General features: G+C 35.4%; 1 protein-coding gene across 5 annotated transcripts in view; it reads right to left on the reverse strand.

Annotated features, from left to right (window-relative positions):
- Window positions 1–25445, reverse strand: part of CTDSPL2 (CTD small phosphatase like 2) — a 77978-nt gene that overhangs the window by 28582 nt on the left and 23951 nt on the right. For 3 of the 5 annotated variants that reach the window (XM_077764500.1, XM_077764497.1, XM_077764499.1), the window contains exons 2-4: window positions 20629–20838; window positions 3740–3878; window positions 2199–2348 (exon numbers count right to left, since the gene is read on the reverse strand). In XM_077764500.1, coding sequence (XP_077620626.1) covers window positions 2199–2348; window positions 3740–3878; window positions 20629–20814 — 475 coding nt within the window. In that variant the 5' untranslated portion in view covers window positions 20815–20838. Of the gene's footprint in view, window positions 1–2198; window positions 2349–3739; window positions 3879–20628; window positions 20839–21169; window positions 21396–25445 lie in introns of all 5 variants that reach the window. The other 2 variants (XM_077764498.1, XM_077764501.1) reach the window with 2 other exon arrangements.

Raw genomic sequence — 25445 nt, forward strand, 5'->3', positions numbered from 1 at the left:
TCTCTTTCACCTCCAATCTGTGCTCAAAATTTGTCTATTCTGTATCTTTGATCCTTCTTCTTTTCTCTAATATCACAATTAAGGCTGCATGAAGTCTCAAGTGGACCACAAGTCTAATTGTTTTTCCCTGACCCAACCTTTTTAGAATGCAGCTGACACATTATGATTTTTGAAAACACAAATCTGTTCATATTACTCACGAGTTTAAAACCTTTCAGTCATCCCCCACTAAGGATGAAATTCAAATATCTTACCATGTTAGTTTTGATCTGTCATCCTTATAACTATCTTAACCATTCTGTGCACTCCTCAAATCCAATGCTCCATTTGTAACAAACTAATTTCAGTTTCTCAAACACTATGCCTTTGGTCATGCTGCTCATTCTACCTGGAATACCCTTTACCACCTTTCAAGATTCAGCTTTTCTATAAAGACTATTGTGAGATGCCACCCAGAATACAGAACCATTCCATTCTCTGAATACCATACTACCCCATACCTCTACAATGTACTTTTAAAATTTTATTATACTTATTTATAGATCTCTCTCCCTCTTATAAAAAAAAAAAGTAAGCTCCTTGAGCACTGGGACCATGCATGTGTTAAATATCCTTGAATCTCCAGCGACTAACATAATGGCCAGGACACAGCAAATACTCAAATGAATGACACAAAATCTTCAAATTGCCTCCGCCCCATATTTAAGAATAATTATCTTCTCTCACAGATAAAGAGGTTCAAGAATTTAAAGAATTGGACCAAGGTAATACAGCTAAAGAGGCAGAGCTGGGATTATTTTTTGACAGAGCAAGGGGCAGAGAGAAGAGGAGGGAGACGGAGAAAGGGAGAAGTGATGCTCATTTTTACTGGCTCAAGCTCACCCCAAGTGGGATATATGCTCACCCAAAGTGGGGTACAAGCTCTTGAACTGTGAGATCATGACCTGAACTGAAGTCAGATGCTTAATGACTGAGCCACCCAGGCACCCAGCAGAGCTGAAATTTTAAGACAAGTTTCTCTAATTCCAAAGCCTATTCTTTTTCCACTACACCAGCTATTTCCAAAGATGGTCTATGGGGCACTAGTTTTACAAGATGTTAACAGATGTTCCACCGGAAAGGGTTCTTCGGATCATATATGTCTAGGAAATATGGGGTTAAACAAAGTTAAAGGTAATTTTTTGTTTTATTTCTACTATAGGACTTCATAGTCCTTTTAAATGTGCTAACACGCATGATTTTCACCCCCCAGAGCATCTAGATTTTATAGTGCACCATTCTGCCTTTAAAAACTCGTATTGTCATCCAGAAACATATTCAAATTAGAATTTAAATAATCAAGCAACAAGCATTTAATGGCTATTTTCCATGTGCTTCACACTATCAAACAAGATGGTAGATACAAAAATAAAGACAAGATCTCCTGCCCAACATCGTCTAGAGACTAAATTATCATTTATGAAGTTAAAGTTTAACAAAAAAGATAGAACGCTAGCTAAATCTTTTTTAAAAATATGCCAGGGGTGCCTGGGTGGCTCAGTCCATTAAGTATCTGATTCTTGATCTCAGGGTCATGAGTTCAAGCCTCCTGCATTAGGCTTAGCGCTGGGTGTGGAGCCTAAAAAAAAATGCTGAGCAACAATCCAAATTTCTTTTGCAAAGGCATTATTACATAAAATGAAAAACTTCAATTCATTTGAATTAGAGTAGTTTTACTAAATATTCAAATTAATTATCCCTATGGGGAAAAAATCAAGAAAATGAAAAATAAAAATAAAATGTGTTACAAAAAACGACCTGCTTTCAGCTCACTTAAAATATTCCACAAATTCTACTTTACTGATCTAGAATATTGGAAATGTTTCAGGATTCTCTCTTCTACACACTAAGTATCATAAAAGTCATTCCAACATAAAAGAAGTAATTTTCCTTCCAGCCCAGTTTATCATCTAGATTTTCAGAGAGTTAAAGTGGAGATCATGCACTTCAACAGAGTTAAACATAACCTAAATTTATTTCAGTCAGTTAAAAAAAAAGAAAAAAAGAAAAAAAAGTCTTTTAGGAGCTGTGTATTTTTAATGAGGCTGAAAACAAACATAAGATGCTGACAAAATACACCAGTAAAATCAAAAAGCTCTCTTGAAAAACCAGGAAAACTAATTTTTAAACCCAAATTATGGGTAACAGTTTATACTTACCATTTTTATTTGCTGGTGAAAAAAAGTTGAAGACAGGAGAAAATATGGTCCCCAACAATGTAGTCCTTGGAGGACTGCCAGAGGAAGGATTATCTTCTAATTTTCCATTTTGTTTTACATGTTGATTTGTCATTTCGTAACTACCAGCTTCTAAGAAAAAACAAAAACAAGAAAAAAAGTTGCAATCTAGAAAATATATGACTGTGAAAAATGTGTTTTAAACAGTCCACTATGAAAATATTTTTCCCTTAAAATACTTCACAAAAACTGAATCTTTTAGTATATAGACTATAGGCTTCCACAGTGTAACAGAAAATGAAATAAACTTTTTGTAAGTAAAGCAAGTTATAACATCAAACACACAAATGAAAGACTGTATCTTTTATTTACATTTTGGGATGCTGCCTACTTCATAAAACCTACCCTCAAATCTATTACTAATGAATAACAGCTAAATAAATACAGGCAACACAGATCTACTGAAGCAGAAAACTATGTATAACATACAGCAAAAATTACTTATGTATATACCCAGGCACCACTTCAGAGTGGTTAAGAAAAACAGGTCTTTGTCTTTTGTTTTTTTTAGATTCTTAAGAATAAAAATTTTTTAATGATTTTTGGAAAATATACAATAAAAACAAATTCACACAAATGTGTTCTGATTTATCATCCTTGACCTTTCACAACTTTACTTGGTATCTACCCGTAATTCTTTCTTTGCTGCTATAGCTCTTTTGTTTCTTTTTCCCTGAAAGTCAATTCGAAAAACAGAGATACAATATTGAATTGAGGGGATAGAGAGAAGGTATTCTTGCCAATGTGTTTAAAACAGCATTGGCTAGAAAACAGCACCTCATGCTCTAAAGAGCTGTTCTTTATACGTTCCTCTACTTGTCCTTGTTTTACTCCTTTTGGACTTTGGTGAACTTCTCAGCAATACTACAACATACTGACCTAGAACAAGATTTATCAACTGCAGCACTACTGACTGGAGTCTGGACAATTCTTTATTGTGGGAGGATGCCTTGTGCACTGTAGGATGTTTAGCAGCATCCCTAACCTCTACCTGCTAGATGTGAGTAGCAATCCCTCTATAGGTTGTGATAACCAAAAAGGTCTCCAGGTATTAACATATGTCCCCTAGGGACAAAACAACCCCTTGTTAAGAATCACTGTCCTGAGTGATACAAGACCCCTCTGAGCTGAAATTCCAAGTTCCAGAAACAAATTCTTTGTACTTATTTCAATAAATTAAGTCACAAATTATTACTGCTTTAAGAAATGAGTTTAATAAAGGTTAAAAAAATGTGTTCCATATACATTTTCATAATAGTATAAAGCCAGTTGTTCTGCCTTTACTTGTCATTTTAATTCATATCAGGTAATTTTTATTTCATTTCATGAAAATACTTAAAACAAAGGAGATTACAAAAATAAGGCAAAAACTACACAAAGTCGATCTTTAAAAACAGAAAAGAAACATGTCAGGTGAAATTTCTGCTTACACCTAATAGAAGAATATCTAAATCATAACAAACCTCCATTTACTTGACTTTTCCGTCTTACTCGAGATATCTGTTTGTTAGGCTTTTCTCCTGCTCTTGGTGTTGATGAGATCAAATTATTATCTATATCACGTTCAATCCTACTCCGTTTCGAAGGATTTTCTCTCTCTTCCTTAAGATATGAGGGGGGAAAAAACATGCATTGAGCATAGGCATTCTGCCTTATAGGTCACACTTATAAAATATGATATGTACTTCCCTGTTCATTGCAGCTTAATTTACAATAGCCAACAGAAACAACTTAAGTGTCCACCTGTTGATGACTGGATAAAGAACACATGGTGGGTGTATGTATATATACACACACCCATATATATAGATAGATATATATATATATATATCAAATTATGCTATACACTGAAACTAATGTTTATCAGTTATATCTCAATTTTTAAAAAAGACACAGTATGTGTAAGATATTTTCCTGCTTTTCACATCCAGTAGAAACGAAATAGGATTATGTAGTATCCAACAGTGGTTAAAAAAAAAAAAAAGGAAAAATCTGACAATGTTATAAGAGTGTTTATTATTAATACACTTAAAATATACCAATATAATTACAGCAATCTCAATTCAGATCCTTTCCCCAATGTCCATTAAACTGTCTGTGCTATTGAAATACTCAATTGTAAGATGTGCTATGAATTTTCAGCAATTATCCCCATCTCTTATATTTGTCGAAAAGAACAGTGGTTGTTTCCGTGAGCACTCAGGGTAAGAGACAGAACCCCACTGGAATATGCTGGCATATCACATATTACCAAAAACAAGGCTTACCAATGGCCACACCCAGTGCCAACCTCAATTCTTTAAATAACCAAATTAACACTAAGGAGTTTACTCCATAATAAAGCTCTCTATTCATTTCCTTACATGGGGCAAATCTACATCACCAGTTTACACTGTTTTTGCAATATTATTGACTGAAAGAGTATACTCCAAATAATAACTGGTTTGTCTTCACTTGTACATCTATCTTTCTCCTTTGTAAAATTTTTCTAGAGTCATCAACCACGAGTGATTTTCTTACATTACTCTAATACTGGCCTATAATTCCTTGCTGTGTTTTTTATTTTTTAGTAACCTCAATCTCTACATCCAACATGGGGCTCAAACTCAAAACCTCGAGATCAGTGTCACATACTCTACCGACTAAGCCAGCCAGGTGCCCCAATTTCTTGCTGCTTTAATGAGACTTCCTGAAATCTTTTGGTAAGGATGAGATTAGATTTTTAAACCTATATTAAATATAATTTATATATATAATCAACATTCTTATTCAACAACTCAGCAATTGTAAATGACTACATTTGGATGAAAACAGAACAAAGATATTGTCAAAATACATCAGTCCATATCATACCATATAGAATTTTACTTTTACTCAGTAGTTTGCTAATTTTAGGTAGCTCCATTACAACAGTATGTCTATTATAGCACAAAATAACACCTCAGTGATCTATGACAAAATTCTTATGTGTACTATTTATCATTCCCCTGCATTCTTAAAAGATGAACAGGAAGCCTCATATCCCAAACGTGGGATCTCCATTGCCAGAAAACAAGACTCTCTTCATAATATCTTTCAAGAACAGAAAGAATACCACAAAGCCAACAAGACTAAGCTCCAGCATCTTCTTGATGAAGTCTCTTAGTACATCTGCTACAACATAAATACTTACATTCTGAAAACCCTGCATTCTGCAACACTAAAAATAACAAGGCTTAAGGAAAAAATAATTGGCCCAGGAGGGCAGAGAGGGGGTACACAAGGCAGATCAGTCAATGCCCCGTTAACTCTGTAACCATAGCACCAAGAAAAACAATGACTGGAACACCTCCAGAGATAACTTGGGACACCCCAGTAAGGCAGCTAACAGCGGCTGAAATGCTACCTCGGGGCTTAATAAAAGCTAATAAAAACAGAAAAGGAGAAACAAGGGCTTATGGGAGCTGGGAAGTGGAGCTTTAAACCAGTAGGGCTAAGATGGACACAAAAGGAAATGCAAACTGCCACATGAGAAAAGTCTCTGCTAGATCAGAATGTACCTCTCTAGGAGGCAACCTCCCCACTGCTAATTATCACTTCTAATTAAAAACTCTTGGGAGTCTGTGTGTGGGGCTTTGTTTCTGTAGCAGCTGAATTGAAAGATTTTTACGTTCCTGATGAAATATAAAATTCAACTCCCATTATTCAGGATCCCCTTGTTCAGTTTAGGAAAAAGTCATGTACAAAGCAATGCACCACCCATGTTATACTGACACTATTTCCCTATTTACCAATAGTCTATAAGCTAGCTGATATTGTGGAACCACATATTACTGTAGCAGAAGAGACAATACCGTGGTCAATTAAAAAAATATATAATATTTTTACATACATAAAGTATATAAATTCATATTTATATGAATTTTTTCATATAAAAATATTTTAGCTGACATCTCTAAGGAGGAAGACAAAGCTATTTTTTTTTTAAGTTTACTTATTTTGAGAGAGACAGAGACAGTGTGAGTGGGAGCGGGGCAAAGACAGAGGGAGACCAAGAATCTCCATAGTGCCAGAGTGGAGCCTGATGCTGGGCTCGAACCCATGAAACCATGAGATATGACCTGAGCCAATACCAAGCTTAACAGACACTTAACCAACTGAGTCACCCAGAGACCCCAGGAAGGTAGTATTCTTAAATCTCTGAATCCCAAGGGAAACACACAGAACTAAGGAGGCAACAAAAACTCAAGGGCAAAATAACAGCAAAAGCAAGGGGTCAAGTTATCTCCCTTAAATTCCAAGCAGATGAAGACAAACCGAAAGCCACCACACCTGAGTGCCCACATGCACTGGTGTAGAAGAAAGTAAAGGGATCAACAAGGTACATAATCCACATGAGAACAAGAGAAGCCCAAAACAGCTAAAAGGTCGGTATTCAATGGAAAGCGTGGCAGGCCAATTTTAAGACGGGAGAAAAAGTTGCTGTCCAATCTAATACCAAAGGGGTCCACGGTGTGAATGAAACAACAGCTCCTATGACCTCTTGAAAGTGACCAACTATGGCTCTCTTCTAGAACAGGGCTCCATACTAAGGGGAAACTGCTGGGAATTCCTGAAGTCAAAATTGAGTAGCAAAGACACAAAAGAAAAGAAGGAAAGAGAAGTTTCAGATAAACATGAGGTAGGAATAAAGAGACAGGAAAACTCAAAAAGTAATCATTATATTTTTTAACACTACACAAAACAACAAAACTAGTTAGAAAAGATACCCTGTGGGGGTGCCTGGGTGGCCCAGTTGGTTAAGTATCTGAGTCTTGATTTTCCTTTAGGTCATGATCTCACAGTTGGCGAGACTGAGCCCCATGTAAGGTTCCATGCTGGACAGCACATACTTGGGATTCTTTCTTCCTTTCTCTCTGACCCTCCCCTGCTCATGTTTTCTCTCAAAAATAAATAAACTTTAGTAAATAAATATAATGTAAAGATAAAGAATGACATCAGTAAAACAAGCATTATAGACAAAAATTATAACCTATTTCAAAACAAAAGACTTACTGAGGAAGTTATATGAGACATACATCAAGAGTTAGAAAAATTCAAATCAGAGACAACAAAATAATTAGAAGTAAAAGAAAAATATCAGACAGCATGAAAATGACCAACTTTTTTATCAAAGTGAAAATTAAAAACCTGGCATCATCCTGATTATTTCAGTCATACTGTGCCTATGTTATAGCAGTTCTGAGTTTCGGGATAAAAAAAGACATGGGCCTTGAACATCAGGAGTTTATGCCCTGAGATACAGAAGGATGCTTTATTGTAACACCAGAAATAAAGACTGGACTAGAACAGATATAAAAGTGAGTAAATAACAGATTATTTATTTTTAATTATTTTTTTTTATTAAGTAGCTCCATACCCACCATGGAACCCAACATGGGGCTCAAACTCAAAACCCTGAGATCAAGACCTGAGCTGAGATCAAGAGTCAGATGCTTAACCAACTGAGCTACCTAGTAACCCCTAAATTATGTCTTTTAAAAGAAATAGAAAAAGGGGCGCCTGGGTGGCTTAGTCGGTTAAGCGTCCGACTTTCGCTTAGGTCATGATCTCACTGTTCGTGGGTTCGAGCCCCGCGTTGGGCTCTGTGCTGACTGCCAGCTCAGAGCCTGGAGCCTATTTCAGAGTCTGTCACTCCCTCTCTCTCTGACCCTCCCCTGCTCACGCAGGGGAAATAAAAATATTAAAAAAAAAAAGAAAGAAATAGAAGATAAAATGGAGGGGGAAATTTTTAAAGACACCAAAATATTACAAATACTGAAGATAGACAAAGAAGATCCAACAGACAGAAAACAGTAATCCCTGAAGGCAACCAAATCAAAACCATAGCAACAGAACAAATATCACAACGTTTTCCACAAAGAAAAGCTTTTAAATTACATATTGAAAGATATGTTTAACTGAAACTATCAACCGAGAAAAGCAAACAAAATAAACTTCATAAAATTTATGAAGTTTGGAGATCAAAGCAAAATCACTTCATTTATAACGGCAAAAAATTAGATTATCATTAAACTTCCAACAGCAATGTTTTTATGTCAGAAGAAAATGCAATAACATTTAAAATAATCACAAAGAGAAAAGACTACCTGAGTATTTTATAGGCAGCAAAACTGATTTTTAAGCTTAAAGACTGTTATCAATGTGCAAGAATATTGTTCACATGAGTGCTTTCTGTGGCATCTACTAGAAAATGAGCTTGAGACAAACAAAAATAACTACAGACAATGATGTAAGAACTGAGGATAAGCATTAAACATACTGAACATATTTAGAACCTTCAGAACTAAGATAAATGAGGATTAAAAGAAAGTATGTAATGACTCTAAGATCAGAATGTAGAGATATAAAACTATAAGAAAACTGATAAGAGATAAAGTTTTTTCTTTAATTACTCACTTTATAAAGTCATCCTGGAACAGAAAACTTAACAGAATTCATTCCCAGCTGATCTACATAAGAAATACTAAATTCTTTAGACATAAAAGTTCTTTAGGCATAAAATAAATAATATCAGATGGGATTCTAAACCTATAGTAAGGAAAGAACACCGCTAAGGCAAATTTATGAGGAAATATAAAAGATCTTTGTGTTCACTACTACCCTTGTGTTACTAGCTATCTTCAACGGTCATATTTGCTATAATTTCTGTACCCTCATTATGATCCAGTAAATTATTATTTTGAAATCTTAAAGCTTTTAATACAGTATATATATTTGTTGAAACATAATAAGAGTACTCTTAATATTCTGCTTCGCAGTAATACAAAATTAGGTTTTTAAATTTTGTCTAGGGGTGTGTGGATGACTCAGTGAAGTGTCTGATTTTGGCTCAGGGCATGATCTCACAGTTAGTAAATTCAAGCTCTGCATCGAGCTCCATACTGATTGTGTGGAGCCTGCTTGTGATTTTCTCCTTTGCTGCCCCTCTCCCACTTGCACTCTCTCTAAAAAAAAATGGGGGGGGGGGAAGCAAAAACACTTATTTTGAAACTTACTAATATTTTAAAATAAAATTCAAAACTTTATAATTAAGAATGGATCACTGAATTTAAAAAGGGAGATTAGACAATTTGTGGTTTCAATCCATTATTATACTGATACAAAGAAACCGACATTTCAGAATTCTCTTGACTCACAAAAGGGGAAAACTACTCCAAAGAATCTGGATCAAACCGCAAATTACAAATCAGAATATGATAACGCTATTTTCCTTTAGCTGCATAAATATTATCTCATCATGCCCTATATAACAAAACATATTCAAAGTTATAGTGCCAGTTCAGTTCCACTATCATTTGAGAACACTTATTCAGCATTAAAAAAAAGGTATTTAATAGTTTGAATGTACACATCAAGTTTTTAAAAGCCAAAAATCATTATAATTTTTAAAACTAAAAAACCTGAACCACTGATGGGTGCTTGGGTGGCTCAGTTGGTTTAACATCCAACTTCAGCTCAGGCCATGATCTCACAGTTCATGACTTCAAGCTCTATGTCAGGCTCTGTGCTGACAGCTCAGAGCCTGGAGCCTGCTTGGGATTTTGTGTGTGTGTGTGTGTGTGTGTGTGTGTGTGTGTGTGTGTGTGTGTGTGTGTGTGTGTGTAAACAAAAACAATCTATGTCAGGCTCTGTGCTATGGCCTTGAGCCTGCTTTGGAGTGAGTGAGTGAGTGAGATCTCTTTCAAAAAAACAAAAACCAAAACCGAACCACTGAAATATCTTATACTGCACCGGTTGAAAAAGTGCACATACTACTATCTGAGAGACTTATAAACTTGCACAGTAGACACTGGTGGGAGACTGCTGAATAAAAAGTCAATGAAAGAAACAGGCTTTTCCACTTCCCAGTGATAAAGTAACTGAATTAAAGACTTACCTGCAAATACAGGAAATGAGTTAATATCTAGTCTGTAGAATTGTACTTTTGCCTTACAGATATGGCCAGACTTTCTGTTTTGACTATATTTATCTAATACTAGCATCAACTAATTATCAGAGATCTTCTTTACTGTGAATGTGTGGTAATAAACACAAGTGGTGAATGATTTTTTTGTATCTCAGTCTATCCTGAAGTAACTTGTATTAAACATTTGCACTGACTGTGCAAAAGCAATGGTAGCCTTAGTACAAATTAAGGCAATGACACCCAATAGTCACTGTATTATTTACTGCCAAGTATTAGTTGGGGGTGGGAGGAAGCCAGTTAGACTTAAGAATGTCCCTGCTGAAGCTATAAAATTAATTTAATCTCAATCCTTAAACATGTGTTAACATTTTGTAGGATGGGAAGTGAAGCCAAATAAAACACTACTACTGCAAACTTGTGCTTCCACAACTGTCTTGAGAAAAAGCATCTGAGCAATTGAGTTATAAGCTGAATTAGACCACTTTCCTGATGGAAAACTAATTTTACCTAAAATAGATATTTTAAAAATGTTTTCATGTTTATTTATCTTAGAGAGAGAGAGAGAATGCATATGCACGCAAGTGGTGAAAGGGCAGAGAGACAGGGAGACATAGAATCTGAAGCAGGCTCTAGGCTTGGAGATGTGAAGCAGAGACCCAGACATGGGGTTCAAACTCACAAACTGTGAGATCATTACTTGAGCTGAAGTCGAACACTTAACTGAGCCACCTAGGTGCCCCGATATTTTCTGCAAAGTGAACAAAGCATGCCTGCCACCTCAAGGAAAACTGACACTTTTTTTTTTATTTTTTTTTAATGTTTTATTTATTTCTAGGACAGAGAGAGAGAGAGACAGAGAGAGAGAGAGAGCGGGAGGAGGGGAGGGTCAGAGAGAGAGGGAGTCACAGACTCCGAAACAGGCTCCAGGCTCTGAGCTGGCAGTCAGCACAGAGCCCGACGCGGGGCTCGAACCCACGAACCGCAAGATCATGACCTAAGCGAAAGTTGGCTGCTTAACCAACTAAGCCACCCAGGTGCCCCGAAAACTGACACTTTTTGTTGCCAGCAATAACATTTGAGCTTTCAAGCAAAAATTGAATTTTAAAAAACTCAGACCCAGCACCAATAGCCTGACAGCTTCCCAGTGCTTAAAAACTATCCTATTGAGATCAAAGGGGATGTTCAGAAATGTAATTTTTTTTCAGAAATGTAATTTTTAAATATTGAATAATGAAATATAGCAGTATGTCAAAGATCTACATAATTCAGTGAACCAATATCTTCTATATAATCAGTGCACAGTGCTACAAAACCATACATATGCATTCTAAGCAGAAGACTGACTAATAAAAAAATCATTTCAGTCCTTGCAAATTTCACCTAAGAAACTACCTCATTTGTCAAGTTTTGGTATAGTATCAATAGACTATCAAAATTATCTAAAAAGGATATTAAAATACTCTTTCCTTTAACAAATACATGAGAATATGGTTTTCTTTAAATGCTTCAATGATAAACTACCTCATAGGAAGTCAACATTAAAAAGATTTGCAAAACTGTAAATAATGACATGCTCCCACTAATTGCCTTTTTGTTTTTAGGAAATACTTAAAAATGTTATTTGTATTAACATGCAGTGAGTGGCTTTATAATTGCAATAAGAAATGAATATTTTCAAAATTCCTCCGTTTTAAAATCTAATGAGATATAATGATAGATACAGCGCACACAAACAAATGTTCTTTAGGGTTTCCAATAATGTGTAAGAAGGTAAAGGACCCTGAGATCAAAAAGTTTAAGAACACTTGCTCAAGAGAAACTACTAATGGGAATCACAAGAAAAACACTGAGAAGTCACCTCCTCCCAAATGGGAAAAAATTTGAACTGGGAGTTGGCAAATTTGTGCTGGCAAGTAAGCACATTCAACTTCATTAATCATCAGGGAAATACAAAATAAAAACATAATGAGATAACCACCCCACCCCTGTAGAAAGGCTAAAATCAAAAAGACTGGTTAATATCAAATATTGCTAAAGATGTAGGCAACTGGAAGGGCTGAACATTGCTGAATAGAATGGTACAAATACTTTGAAAACAACTGAGCCATTTCTTTAAAGAGTCTTTCAACAAATCATACTAGGACCAACAGATACTTGGAGAAGAGAAGAAGGGGGGTGATGGACACGGAGGAGGGCACTTGTTGGGATGAGCACTGGGTGTTATATAGAAACCAACTTGACAATAAACTATTTAAGAAAAAAAAAAGATACTAAGATGCAAAAGAATACAGTTGGCCCCTTACCTCACACCATCTACAAAATTAATTCAAAACGGATGAAAGAGCTGAATATAAGAACTAAAAATATAAAACTTACAAGAAAAACCTTTGAAGCTTTAAGAAAAAATTTGTAACACTTATTTTTTTAATAGTTTATTGTCAAGTTGGTTTCCATATAACACCCAGTGCTCATCCCCACAAGTGCCCTCCTCCATGCCCATCACCCCCTTCCCCTCCCCCCACCCCATCTGCCCTCAATTTGTTCTCGGCATTCAAGAGTCTGTCNTTTCTCCACATCCTCGCCAGCATCTATAGTCTCTTGATTTGCTCATTTTAGCCACTCTGACCGACGTAAGGTAGTATCTTGGTGTAAGAAAACTCAGAGCTAAAACTTTTACCACCTTGATTTTGGATCAAACTTAATAGCTTGATTTTAATAGCTTCTTGGACATGACATCAAAAATATGTGCAACAACAACAACAAAATAAATTGGACTGGACTTGATCAAATTTAAAGCTTTTGTGCTTCAAAGGGGTCTGAAAGAATGGGAGAAAATATCTGCAAATCATTTATCAAACAAGGGACTTGTATCTAAAATACATAAAGAACAAGGGGCGCCTGGGTGGCTTAGTCGGTTAAGCGTCCGACTTTCGCTTAGGTCATGATCTCGCGGTTCGTGGGTNAGACAAAACCCAATTTAACAATGTGCCAAGATTTAAAAGACATTTCTCTGAAGAAGTTACAATGGGCGACAAGCTCATGAAAAGATGCTCACTGTCATTGGTCATTGGGAAAATATATTAGAACCACAACGAGATACCGTTTCAGTCACTAAGATGGCTAAATCTAAAAGGACAGTAACAAGTGTTGCTGAGGATGTGGAGAAACTAGAACCTTTAACTTTGTTGATGGGACTGTAATATGGTGCAGTCATTTTGGAAAACAGTCTGCAATTCCTTAAAAAGCTACACAGAATTTTCATATTATCCTGCAATTCTACTCTTCAGTATATTCTCAAGAGATATGAAAATAGATTTCCACAATGGAACACCTGGGTGGCTCAGTCCATTATGTGTCTGACTTTAGCTCAGGTCATGATCTCACAGTTTTTGAGTCCGAGCCCCATGTCAGCTCAGAGCCTAGAGCCTGCCTTGGAGTGAGTGAGTGAGTGAGTGAGTGAGTGAGTGAGTGTGTGTGTGTGTGTGTGTGTGTCTTTCTCTCTCTGTCCCTCCTCCACCTGCACTCTCTCTCTCTCAAAAATAAATATTAAAAAAAAGTTTTTAAAAGAAATTAGATTTCCATGAAAAACTTTACATATGAATGTTCACCAGGAGTCATCTTCATAAAGCCAAAATGTGGAAATGTCTATCAACTGATAAAATGGATAATCAAAATGTTGTATATCCATGTAATAGAATATTACTTGGCAATAAGAAGGAATGATGAAATGAAATATGCTATAATACAGATGCACACTGTGCATATACTGAGAGCTACTAAATTTATACCTTAAACGGGTGAGTTTTATGGTACTGCTAATTATATATAAACAACCACAAAAAAAATTAACATGCATTATATGACTTAGCAATACCAATCTTTTTAACTTAAATATATGTCCACACATGGACTCAACACAAATATTCATAGCAACTTTATTCATGATAGCCAAAAACCATATACAATCCAAATGGATAAACAAATTATGTTATATGTATACTCACACAACAGAATTCTGGGTGGAGAGCAGAATAAAGTATGGAAACATACAGTAACACAAGTGAATACAAAAACTTTACACTGAGTGAAAGATGTTAAGAGATGCTGTATAACTGCAATCATATAAAACTCCAGAAAATATTTATGTGATTTATAACAACAGCACAATGTTGGCTGTCTAGGCTGATAACTGTGAAACTGTCTGCAAAGACTGTAAGGGTAGTTTTTGGGCAAGAGTGTATAAATCTGTTAAAATTCATGACACTATATACTTTAAATGGGTGTGTTTCATTGTACATAATTATAACTCAATAAAGTTAATTTTTAAAAGTCAATATAGGAGATAGAATGATATTCTAAAAGAGAACTAGCTTACTAAAAAGAAGGCATATGTAAAACAGTAAAACAATGTTGTAAATACAGAATAAGATTAATAAACTCAATTATATTAATAATTACATTAAACCTAACTAAACATGCCAACTTAAATATAAATAAATAGGGTATATTTATACACAAAAGGAAAGAAGTGTATCATGCAAATGCTAAGAAAGTTATGTGGCTATATTAGTACTNATATTAGTATTTATATTACTAATATAATTAGCAAAGTAAATCTCAAGGCAAATATTACGAGAGATATTGAGATATTTCACAGTGGTAACAAAAATAATTTATATTCCTCACAAATGTATATACACCTAATAAGAGAACTTAAAAACATATGAAGAAACAAACAAAAAAAATGACTGAAAGGCAAGTAGACAAATTCACAATAATTGGAGATTTTAACACCCCTTTCTTAGTAACTGATAAAAGAAGTTTAAAGTACAGAAGACTGAAATATTATCGGGACGCCTGAGTAGCTCAGTCAGTTAAGTGTCTGACTCCTGATTTCAGCTCAGGTCATGATCTCATGGTTTGTGAGACCCAGTCCAGTCTCAGGCTCTCTACTATCAGCACTGAGCCTGCTTGGGATCTCCTCCCCACCCCTCCCCCGCCCCTCCCCTGACTTGCACACTTTCTCTCAGAGTAAACTAAAAGAAAAAAAAAAAGGAGAGAGAAATATTATCAACCAACCTATTAATCTGCACTAAATAATTCCAGAGTATGCATTTTTTTTTCAAATATACATGGAACACTCACCATACTGTGTATGACTTCTTTTCTTTCATATTTTTTTATACTTTCTGGTGTATAGTCTATCTTGGTGAGTAAATCAAATAAAGTATAAGAAAATATTAAAAATAACAAGCAATTAAATGGGGCGCCTGGGTGGCTCAGTAGGTTAAGAGTCTGACTTTGGCTCAGGTCACAATCTCACAGTTCGTGGGTTCGAGCTCCGCGTCAGGCTCTGTGCTCTCAGCTAGCTCAGAGCCTGGACCCTGCTTCAGATTCTGTGTCTCCCACTTTCTCTGTCCCTCTCCTGCTCATGCTGTCACTCTCTCTCTCTCAGAAATAAATTTAAAAAAAATTTTTTTTAACGCAATTAAATAAAAAATGGAAAGAAAAGATAAAATTTAATAAAGACAGACACTGATTTTTTGAAAGAGTAATGAAATTGATAAAGCTCTAGCAAGACACATCAAAACAAAGATAAAGCATAAATTATCCACATCAGGAATAAAAAGAAGTACATCATTATAGATCCTTCAGATATTGTCAGGTTAATATGTAAATATCACAAAAACTTTACACCAAGTAATTCAACAACTTAGATGAATGGACTAATTCCTTGAAAAACACATGTGATCAACACTGTAATACGAAACAGAAAAGCTAACCAGCCCCATATATATTACAGAAATCAAATTTATAATAAAAGCTTTCTCACAATGAATTCTGCTATTTATTTAAAGATAAAATAATACTAAGCCAATATAAGTTCTTTCAGAAGTAAGAAGCAAAGAGAACAATTCTTGACTTGCTTTAAGTTTCAAGCATCATCCTGATCCCCAAATCTGAAAATATTATAAAGCAAGGCAACTTCTACAGACCAAAAACTTCATGAAAACAGACATAAAAATCCCTTAAGAAACAAACAAATCCAGCAATGCAACTTTGGTTTTCCATTAAAAAATATTTAGGCACTACTCCACTTAAACTAAAAGAAAATCTGAAGAATATCTCAATAGATGGAGAGAATTCTTTGACAAAATTCAACATGATAAAAAGTTGTAAAAAACTACAAATAAAAGGAAACTGCCACATATGAATAAAAGATAACTATGAAAAGCATATAGTTATTAACATTTGATAGTAAACAAACTCTTCTTGAACATCAGCAACAAGAGAAGGTGTTTCCTCTCACTTCTACAGAGCACTGTATTAGAGGTCCTAACCAATGCAGTAAGTAAAGAAAAAAATAAAAAGCCTAAAAACGAGAAAACAAGTAAAATTGTAGTTATCTGCTATATATGTTCATGTATGTATAACCAGTCGATCTGATCTTCTAATTTTTGTGTTCCATAATAAACAGTAAAGTACTTCATTAACCTAAGTTGTTAAAGAACATGTCTAGAGACACTGACTTATATTAACTTTGGTAGGAAGACGATTCCCAATAAAACCACAAAGCTTGATAGGACAAAGGTTAAGGTTTTTCAAACCAAGGGGTACAACCCCACAGTGGATCATGAAATTAATTTAAGGTTTTATTTATTTATTTACTTTTTTAACAAATAGTTTATTGTCAAATTAGTTTCCACATAACACTCAGTGCTCATCGCCACAAGTGCCCTCCTCCATGCCCATCCCTCCTCCCACCCACATCCATCAGTCCTTGATTTAAGGTTTTAAAATCACCTTTAAAAGGGGAATAAGAACAGTAAACAAAAATCCGAGCACAATTAATATATTAGGAGTGAGTTTTGTTTCACGTGTATTAATGTAGTAAAAGCTAGATTTCTTTCTAAAAGAGAACTATAGGCCAATATCCTTGATGAATACGGATGCAAAAATTNCTAGATTTCTTTCTGAGGGTTATACTTAAAAAATCTAAAAACACTGATTTAAGGGGAGCCTGGCTTGTTCAGTTAGTAGAGTATGCAACTCTTGATCTCAGGGTTCTGGGTTAAAGCCTCACACTGGGTGTTCAGATGACCTAAAAATAAAACCTTAAAATACTTTCATAAAACCACTGACTTAATATAACAGAAGGATTTTATTATTTCATTAGAATTATAACCATAGGCAACTTGATGACCTTAACTACAACAGTTTAACAGTATTTAGATAAGAATGGAGGAAAGATCATTTTGTTATGGACAAACTCTAGAAACTCCTATTTGGAAAGGTATAGAGAGATTCTTGCTCTAAAGCAAATATATTTTAGTTGTAAGGACTTCACTTCAAATATGTATCAGAATCTCATTATGCTAAAAGCAAAAAGACTGCATATCTAACAATTCCTGAGTGCTTTTGCTGACAACTTCATAATTCTGAAATCAGAGAAGTGTAAGTGTTTGAAGCATAAATCTGTATGTGAAAGAGAACAGAGATTTCATTCACCTTGTTATGGGCTGAATTATGTGTCCCCATCAAATTCATATGTTGAAGTCCTAACCCCCAGAATATAACTATATTTGGAAATATGCCTTTTAAGGAGTAATTAAGATGGGGTCATTGCGAGGCACCTGGGTGGCTCTGTAGGCGACTCCTGATTTTGGCTCAGATCATGATCTCACAGTTGTGAGATCAAGCTCTGTGTCAGGCTCCGCACTGAGCATACAGCCTGCTTGAGATTCTGCCTCTCTCTGCCCCTCCCCCACCTCTCAAAATAAATATTTTAAAAAATGAAATACAACCAAATAAAATAAAATAAAATGGGATCATTAGGGTAGGCCCTAATCCAATTATGACTGGTGTCCTTACAAGAAGAGGAGACTACAAACACAGACAATACAAAGGACTGAGGGGCAACTATGGGAGAACATAGTAATAAGGCAGCCATCCAAGTCAAGGAGAAAGGTCTCAGAAGAAATCAACCTGCTAATGTCCTGATCTTGGACTTCTAGCTTCCAAGCTGTAAAAAAATTTCTGTTGTTTAAGCTACCCAGTCTCTGGTATTGTGTTAGGGCAATCCTAGCAAACTACTACTTACACCTTATATTCACAAATTAACAACCTATGTTTGGTTTACCTAAATACTCTCATGACTAATTTATACAAAATTAAGAATACATATTAAAACTTGTCAGTAATATAAAAATATAAAAACAGGTCAGTGATGGGTAACCTGGCAAGCACCCAGAACCATTGATCCTAGACATCTTAATAGTAAACAAAAGAGAGAAAAAGTAGGGTGATACAAAGAGAGGACATTTCAAAGTCAGGCTCCTGAGATAGGCATGAAAACTATGTTAGACACCTTAGAAAGGACTACAGCTCAAAAGAGAAAGCAGGAAGGCCTGTCTAAAGAGTTCAATTATAGTTCAACATACCTTTTTTTAAAATGTTTATTTTTGAGAGAGAGTGCAAGTGGGGGAGGGGCAGAGAGAGAGAGAGGGAGACAGAGGATCCCAAGCAGACCTGCACCGACAGCAGAGCACCCAATGTGAGGCCTCAAATCTACAAATTGTGAGATCATGACCTGAGCAGAAGTTGGACTGACTGAGCCACCCAGGCACCCTGCCACATTATTTAAAAGTTCAAAAGCTGACAAAATGAAAGAAATCAAAGAAACAAAAAAGGCAGCAATAAACATTAGCTGCCAACCCCCACCCAAATTTTGAAAAAGAGAACACTGTACTCAAGATACTGAACATAAGCAAGCACTGTATAGATTCTCAATGAAACTTTAGACTATATTATCAAAAAGATGATTTAATGACAATGAAATAAGAAATAATGATTAAAAGCCAATATAAGCTCAGCAGAAATAATACATGACAAACTAATCATTTAATTTACTTCTAACATAAGGGTTAGCAGACTGGTGGGGGGGGGAATGTACCTTGATTTTAGCAAGACATTCCAATACTAATTTTCATAATAACCTTATAGAATATAATTTAAAAATCTGGAATGAGTAAGAGTACAATTAATTTTTGGCTGCAGGAAAACTCTTCTCCCCCCAAAATGAGTGAATAAGACATTAGTTTGCAAACAGGTTTTTAGTGGCCCTATCTTATTAACATCTGTTATTTTTAATTTAACATCTTTAAGGAGACATTAATAAAAAATTCAAGATTTTAGTTTAAAAAGAAAGAAACTTAACAAATTTCTGTAGGAAACCCCTGGGTGTGTAGTTGACATGGGTAAAAATTTGCTAACTAACAAAGACAGATCTTACTACTAAAGGAGAAAAAAAGCATGATATGATATGCTATGATGCCACATTAATAGGAAGAATGCCTAGGGTGCTTGGCTGACTTCGTCAGAGGAGTATCTGACTTCAGCTCATCTCACAGTTGGAGCCCCCATCAGGCTCAGTGCTGTCAGTGCTGAGCCACGTTCAGATNGCATGTTACTCTTGATTTTGTTTGGCTCAGGTCATGATCCTAGGCTCCTGGGATTGGGCCCCCTGTTGGGCTCTGTGCTGACAATGGAGTACCTGCTTATGATTCTCTCTCTTCCTCTGCCCCTCTCCCCAGCTCACACAATCTATCTCTCTCTAAAAAGAAAGAGAGAGAGAGAGAGGAAGGAAGGAAGGAAGGAAGGAAAGAAAAAAATATCAAGAGAAGTCGGAAGACATAGGAAAAACCTATCTTTCTATCAAGTTTCTTCATTTTTTAACCAAAAGCTTGGATTATTAATGTCTACATTAAATACACACAATGAGTGATAATAACAATATCTATTTAAAGAGTGCATTAAAATTTCTCAAACTGCTTTTTCTGTTTACCATCTAATGTAAAAACAACTCTGAGACAAACAAAGCAGTTAGAAATAGTCCCATTTTACTGTCTTCTTAAGGTTCAGAGGAGTAAATGAGTTTCCTCAGTTCATTCAAGTTGGTCCAGAGTATGAATGTGGAGCATGTGACTCCTCGTCAGTGTCTTTTTAACAACTTTTTTCTATCTCTTTAATGAAGTAATACATTTTCATTGTACAAGTGTTAAAAATCAGAGAAATCATCTCCCTAAACAATGTATTAAGAACAAGAAAATTTAACTTTTCTTTGAAATTAAAAAAAAGGAAAAGAAAAACTCACATAAAATAAGGAAAAATTTCTTTTGCTTTTCATAATACTATGCTGAAAAAACAAGGTGAAGTGGGTCAGTTAAATAGAATAAATAATATTTTCTTAAATGGCCATTATCTAATTTTCATGTTACTACTCTTAAAATAACACCAAAATGTAGACATTTCCTTAATCTACTAGCAATATTAAGATTTCTCCTCTTTGCATGCTTAAAGAAAACAACCTAAACTTCAATTTTAAGTACAAGGTAAAACCATTACCTTGGGTGTGCTTCCTTTAATGAATTTTTTAATTGAAGACAACAAGCCAGTTTCATTTTTCGGTGTTTTTTCTCCCCCAGAAGGTAGGCTATCATCAACCTCTGAATATTTCCTCTTTGCTCTAGCAGTGCGTTGTGTTTGGATTTGATTTGACTGCTGAGAAGCTTTCCGTGTTCTCAGCCTCATCTTTTATGGGTGCCACATATAAAACTACAAGAGAAAAATAACAAGGGTTATTAAAATTAAACCTACTGTGGTCAAATGTGCCCACCTTATATTATAAAAACCCGTTGGTGCAAGTCTCCAGGAGATTAAATTAAGAAACCATAACTTTAAGTGAAAGGATGCTTTGAACTTTTACACACTATCCCAAGTAACCTTCCCAACAACTTCTGAAGTATTTTACCCTATGACATAATAAAAATACGAGTAACAACAAAGAGTGTGCATACTCTTTCCACAGAACTATGCAACCTCCACCCGTGCCAATATTATCATTCATTCAATCAGTTCAGTCAAGAAATATTTATTGAGCACTTACGACATTCAAGGCACTGGGCTAGGTTAAGCACCTCATAAACAGTAAACAACAGGGGCGCCTGGGTGGCTCAGTCGGTTAAGCGTCCGACTTCGGCTCAGGTCATGATCTCACGGTTCGTGGGTTCGAGCCCCGCATCGGGTTCTGTGCTGACAGCTCAGAGCCTGGAGCCTGTTTCAGATTCTGTGTCTCCCTCTCTCTCTGTCCCTCCCCCACTCGTGCTCTCTCTCTGTCTCAAAAATAAATAAAAAACAAAAAAAAGTTTTTTTAAATTAAAAAAACAAACAAACAAAAAACAGTAAACAACATACATAAGGTTTCTGTCATCTGGAGCTCACAATGTAGTGGGAAAACCCTCAATGAATGAATGAATTACCAGAGCATGATTCTAATGATCAACAATCATGCAAATGTAAAAAGAGTAGTTGGATCATTCAATTTATAAGATCATTTGATCTTGCCACACATGATACTTTAAAAATTGAATTCACATGAGAAAGAAATTATGAGGCAATCTACTTGAACTCTCTCACTTTATAGATGAGAAAATTAATGGCTGACAAAACTATATCAAGACACAAAGGTAGTTAATAATATACCCTAAATTAGAATCTGAAATAGAATATAAAAATTACCAAACTAAGAAATGTGAATTCCAATCCTACTTCGATCACTGCTAAACTATAGTCACTTAACTGTGTTTTTTTTTTACTCATGTAAAGAATACATTCATCTTACCATCTTGAGCTTCAAAATTAAAAAGGTATTAGAAAAGACTATAAACTGCAGAGAACGTCAATGCTACTCACAATAGTGACTTCATTCACAGAAAATCTAACTCCATTTAAGCATTCTCAACTCATAAAGATGCCAAAAATCCTGGCAAAGGGCAGTCTTCACCAACAAATTAAGAAGCATAAGACACTGTGTCTTTACGAAACCAACAGAACAGTCACAGAAAAAAATGTTAGAAACTTTTAGCAAGTTATACGTACACACATACACACACATAATCTACTCCAACAAAAAACCCCAAACTCAAGGGATTCACCAGTGAAGTCCCTAGATACCTTTACAAACAACTATTTTTTTCCCTATCAGCAAATGGTGCTCAGTTTTATGCTGCCATCCCAAAATAAAAAATGCTGCCTTCTTCCCTGAAGAGTCAATGTTAACTTCTAAAGTGATTTAGCATTCAATGCATGTATTATTTACTTTAAAACCTTATTTAGAGTACATAAATGATGTCTTAATGCCTTAATTCTTCAGCAAAGCACTCCTTAGAAAAGGAAAGTTCCCATATGGCAAATCAAGGGGGAATTCTGAAAACTTATTTTTAATAAATTTCTGTAATTTTTTTTGTAATTTTTTAAATTAGAGACAGAGCAAGCAGGGGAGGGGCAGAGACAGAAGTAGAGAGATCATCTTAAAGCAGGCTCCACGCCCAGCACAAAACCCCATGTAGGGTTCAATCACATGACACTGGGACCATGATCCAAGTGTAAATCAAGAGTTGGATGCTTAACCAACTGAGCCACCCAGATCTGTTCTCAGCTTTTTTTTGTTCTTTAATGTTACTTTTTTTTTTTTGAGAGAGTGAGAGAGAGAGAGAGAGAGAGAGAGATTAAGAATCCAAAGCAGGGGTGCCTGGGTGGCTTAGTTGGTTAAGCGTCCGACTTTCGCTTAGGTCATGATCTCACGGTTCGTGGGTTCGAGCCCCGCGTCAGGCTCTGTGCTGACTGCCAGCTCAGAGCCTGGAGCCTATTTCAGTCTGTGACTCCCTCTCTCTCTGACCCTCCCCTGCTCACGCTGTCTCTCTCTCTGTCTCCTAGAAATAAATAAAGATAAAAAAAAAAAAAGAATCCAAAGCAGGCTCTAGGCTCCGAGCTGTCAGCACGGAGTCTGACACAGGGATTGAACTCCTGAACTGTGAAATCATGACCTGAGCTAAAGTTGGCAGCTCAATCAACTGAGCCACCCAGGAGCCCTTTCTTGGGTATTTTTGGGGGGAAAAATTTTTTTTTCAGTTACAGAGGGGCTCCTGGGTGGCCCAGTGGGTCATGATCTCAGTCATGAGACTGAGCCTTCTGGCCCTTCCGCCCCCTCCTCCCCCATCTAGGCTCCTCACTGGGAGTGGAGCTTGCTTAAGATTCTCCCTCTCAAACAAACAAGAAAAACACCTTAGAATGAATCTATCTTAAACCCAGAATCATTAAATGGGAATTATAACATCTTATGAAACAATACACTAATGTAAAGTAGGTCTTAAAAGACTAAAAGCATATAGGCTAAGCCCAGTCTTAAAAAGTTTGGCTCATTAAAACTGAAATACTTACTGGCCACCTGCTACTAAAATGTTAAGGATGAAAACTATAATCTCTACACATGAGGATCATAGTCTGGCAGATAAATATATATATCATAGTGTATATATAAAATGCTAGATCACTCCACATGATGAAGAGTGAAGATGGTTCTCCGAACGCTTAGGAGAAAGGTCCTTTGAACTCAAAAATAACCAGTGGGCATTTATTAGAATGAAAGATAAGAGCATTTAAAGAAAGAACTGAAATGCAGAAGGTTTTGGTCCATTCCAATAGTGAATTGTAAAAGATGTATTTAATAGGTCTAAAAGGGCTGGAACAGTCAAGCCCTCAAGAGCTTTCAAAAGTTCTATCAGACTACTCAGGCAACACATGAAGAAAACACATACTTTTCAATTTCTCATGAAACACTTACCAATAGACCATATGCTGAGACATAAAACAAGTCTAAATAAATTTAAAGAAAAATCTTACAAGGTTATGTTCTCTGACCACAATAGAAATCAAAAACAAAAATCTTAAAAAGTTCCAAATACTTGAAAATTTAAAAATATATAATAAATCATGAGTCAGGAGGAGGAGGAAGAGGAGGAGAAGAGAAAGAAAACCACAAGAGAAATAAAAAATTTTGGACTAAAAAATAACAAAGAGCACATCAAAATGTCTGGGATATAATAAGCAAAATTTAGAGGGAATTATAAACATATATGTACCTAACACCAGAGTCTCAAAATATACTCAGTAAAAACTGTCAAACAAAAGTGAAAAACAATTCAAAATTAATAGATATTTCAATATCTACTTTCAGTAATGGATAGAGCAACTAGACAAAAGATCAATAAGGAAATAGAAGACATGAACAATTGTCTAGACTTAAGAGATACATATGGAACATTCTACCTCACAACAGCACAATACATAATATTCTCTAAGACAGACTACATGTCAGGACATAATAAGTCACAATAAGCTTAAAAGAATTTAAATCATACATGTATATGGTCTCCAACTACACTGGAATGAAAGAATCACAAGGAAAGAAACTTGAGAAATTAACAAATATGCAGAAATTAAACAACAAACTCCTAAATATGTAAGCACTGTGTCAAAGAAAAAATCACAAGGAAAATTAGAAAATGTTTGTTCAGGGTGAAACAACAAAACCACAACATACCAAAACACCAACAAATTAGATAACCTAGAAGAAATGGATTAATTTCTATAAAGACACAAGCAAAATGGGCTCAAGAAAAGAAAATCCAATAGACTCAAAAATTCAAAAACAAGAGACTGCATTAGTGATAATTTCTTTAAAAACATCCCACAGAGGAAAATCCAATTTTAATGGCTTCACTGGTGAATTTTACCAAATNACATACCAAAACACCAACAAATTAGATAACCTAGAAGAAATGGATTAATTTCCATTAAGCAAATTGGGCTCAATTTGCAAAATTAAGCAAAATTAAGCAAAATGGGCTCAAGAAAAGAAAATCCAATAGACTCAAAAATTCAAAAACAAGAGACTGCATTAGTGATAATTTCTTTAAAAACATCCCACAGAGGAAAATCCAATTTTAATGGCTTCACTGGTGAATTTTACCAAATATTTGAAGAATTAACACCAAACCTTCTCAAACTCTTCCTTATTGAGGAATACCTCCCACTCAATCTATGAGATCAGCATTACTCTGACACCAAAATCAAACAAAGACACCAGAAGAAAAGTTAAACTACTAGTCAATATCCTTTAGGAACATAGATGCAAATATCCTCAACAAAATACTAGCAAACCAAATCCAGCAGCTTAATAAAAGGATTACACACCATGACCAAACTGGAATTTATCGCAGGGATGCAATCCTGGTTTAATATATGAAAATCAATCAATAATATATACACCAAGTTAAAAGAATAAAGGAAAAATTCCATATGATCTCAACTGATGCAGAAAA

The sequence above is a fragment of the Crocuta crocuta genome, unplaced genomic scaffold (assembly GCF_008692635.1).
Source record: "Crocuta crocuta isolate KB4526 unplaced genomic scaffold, BGI_CrCroc_1.0 scaffold102, whole genome shotgun sequence".
Lineage (NCBI taxonomy): Eukaryota > Metazoa > Chordata > Mammalia > Carnivora > Hyaenidae > Crocuta > Crocuta crocuta.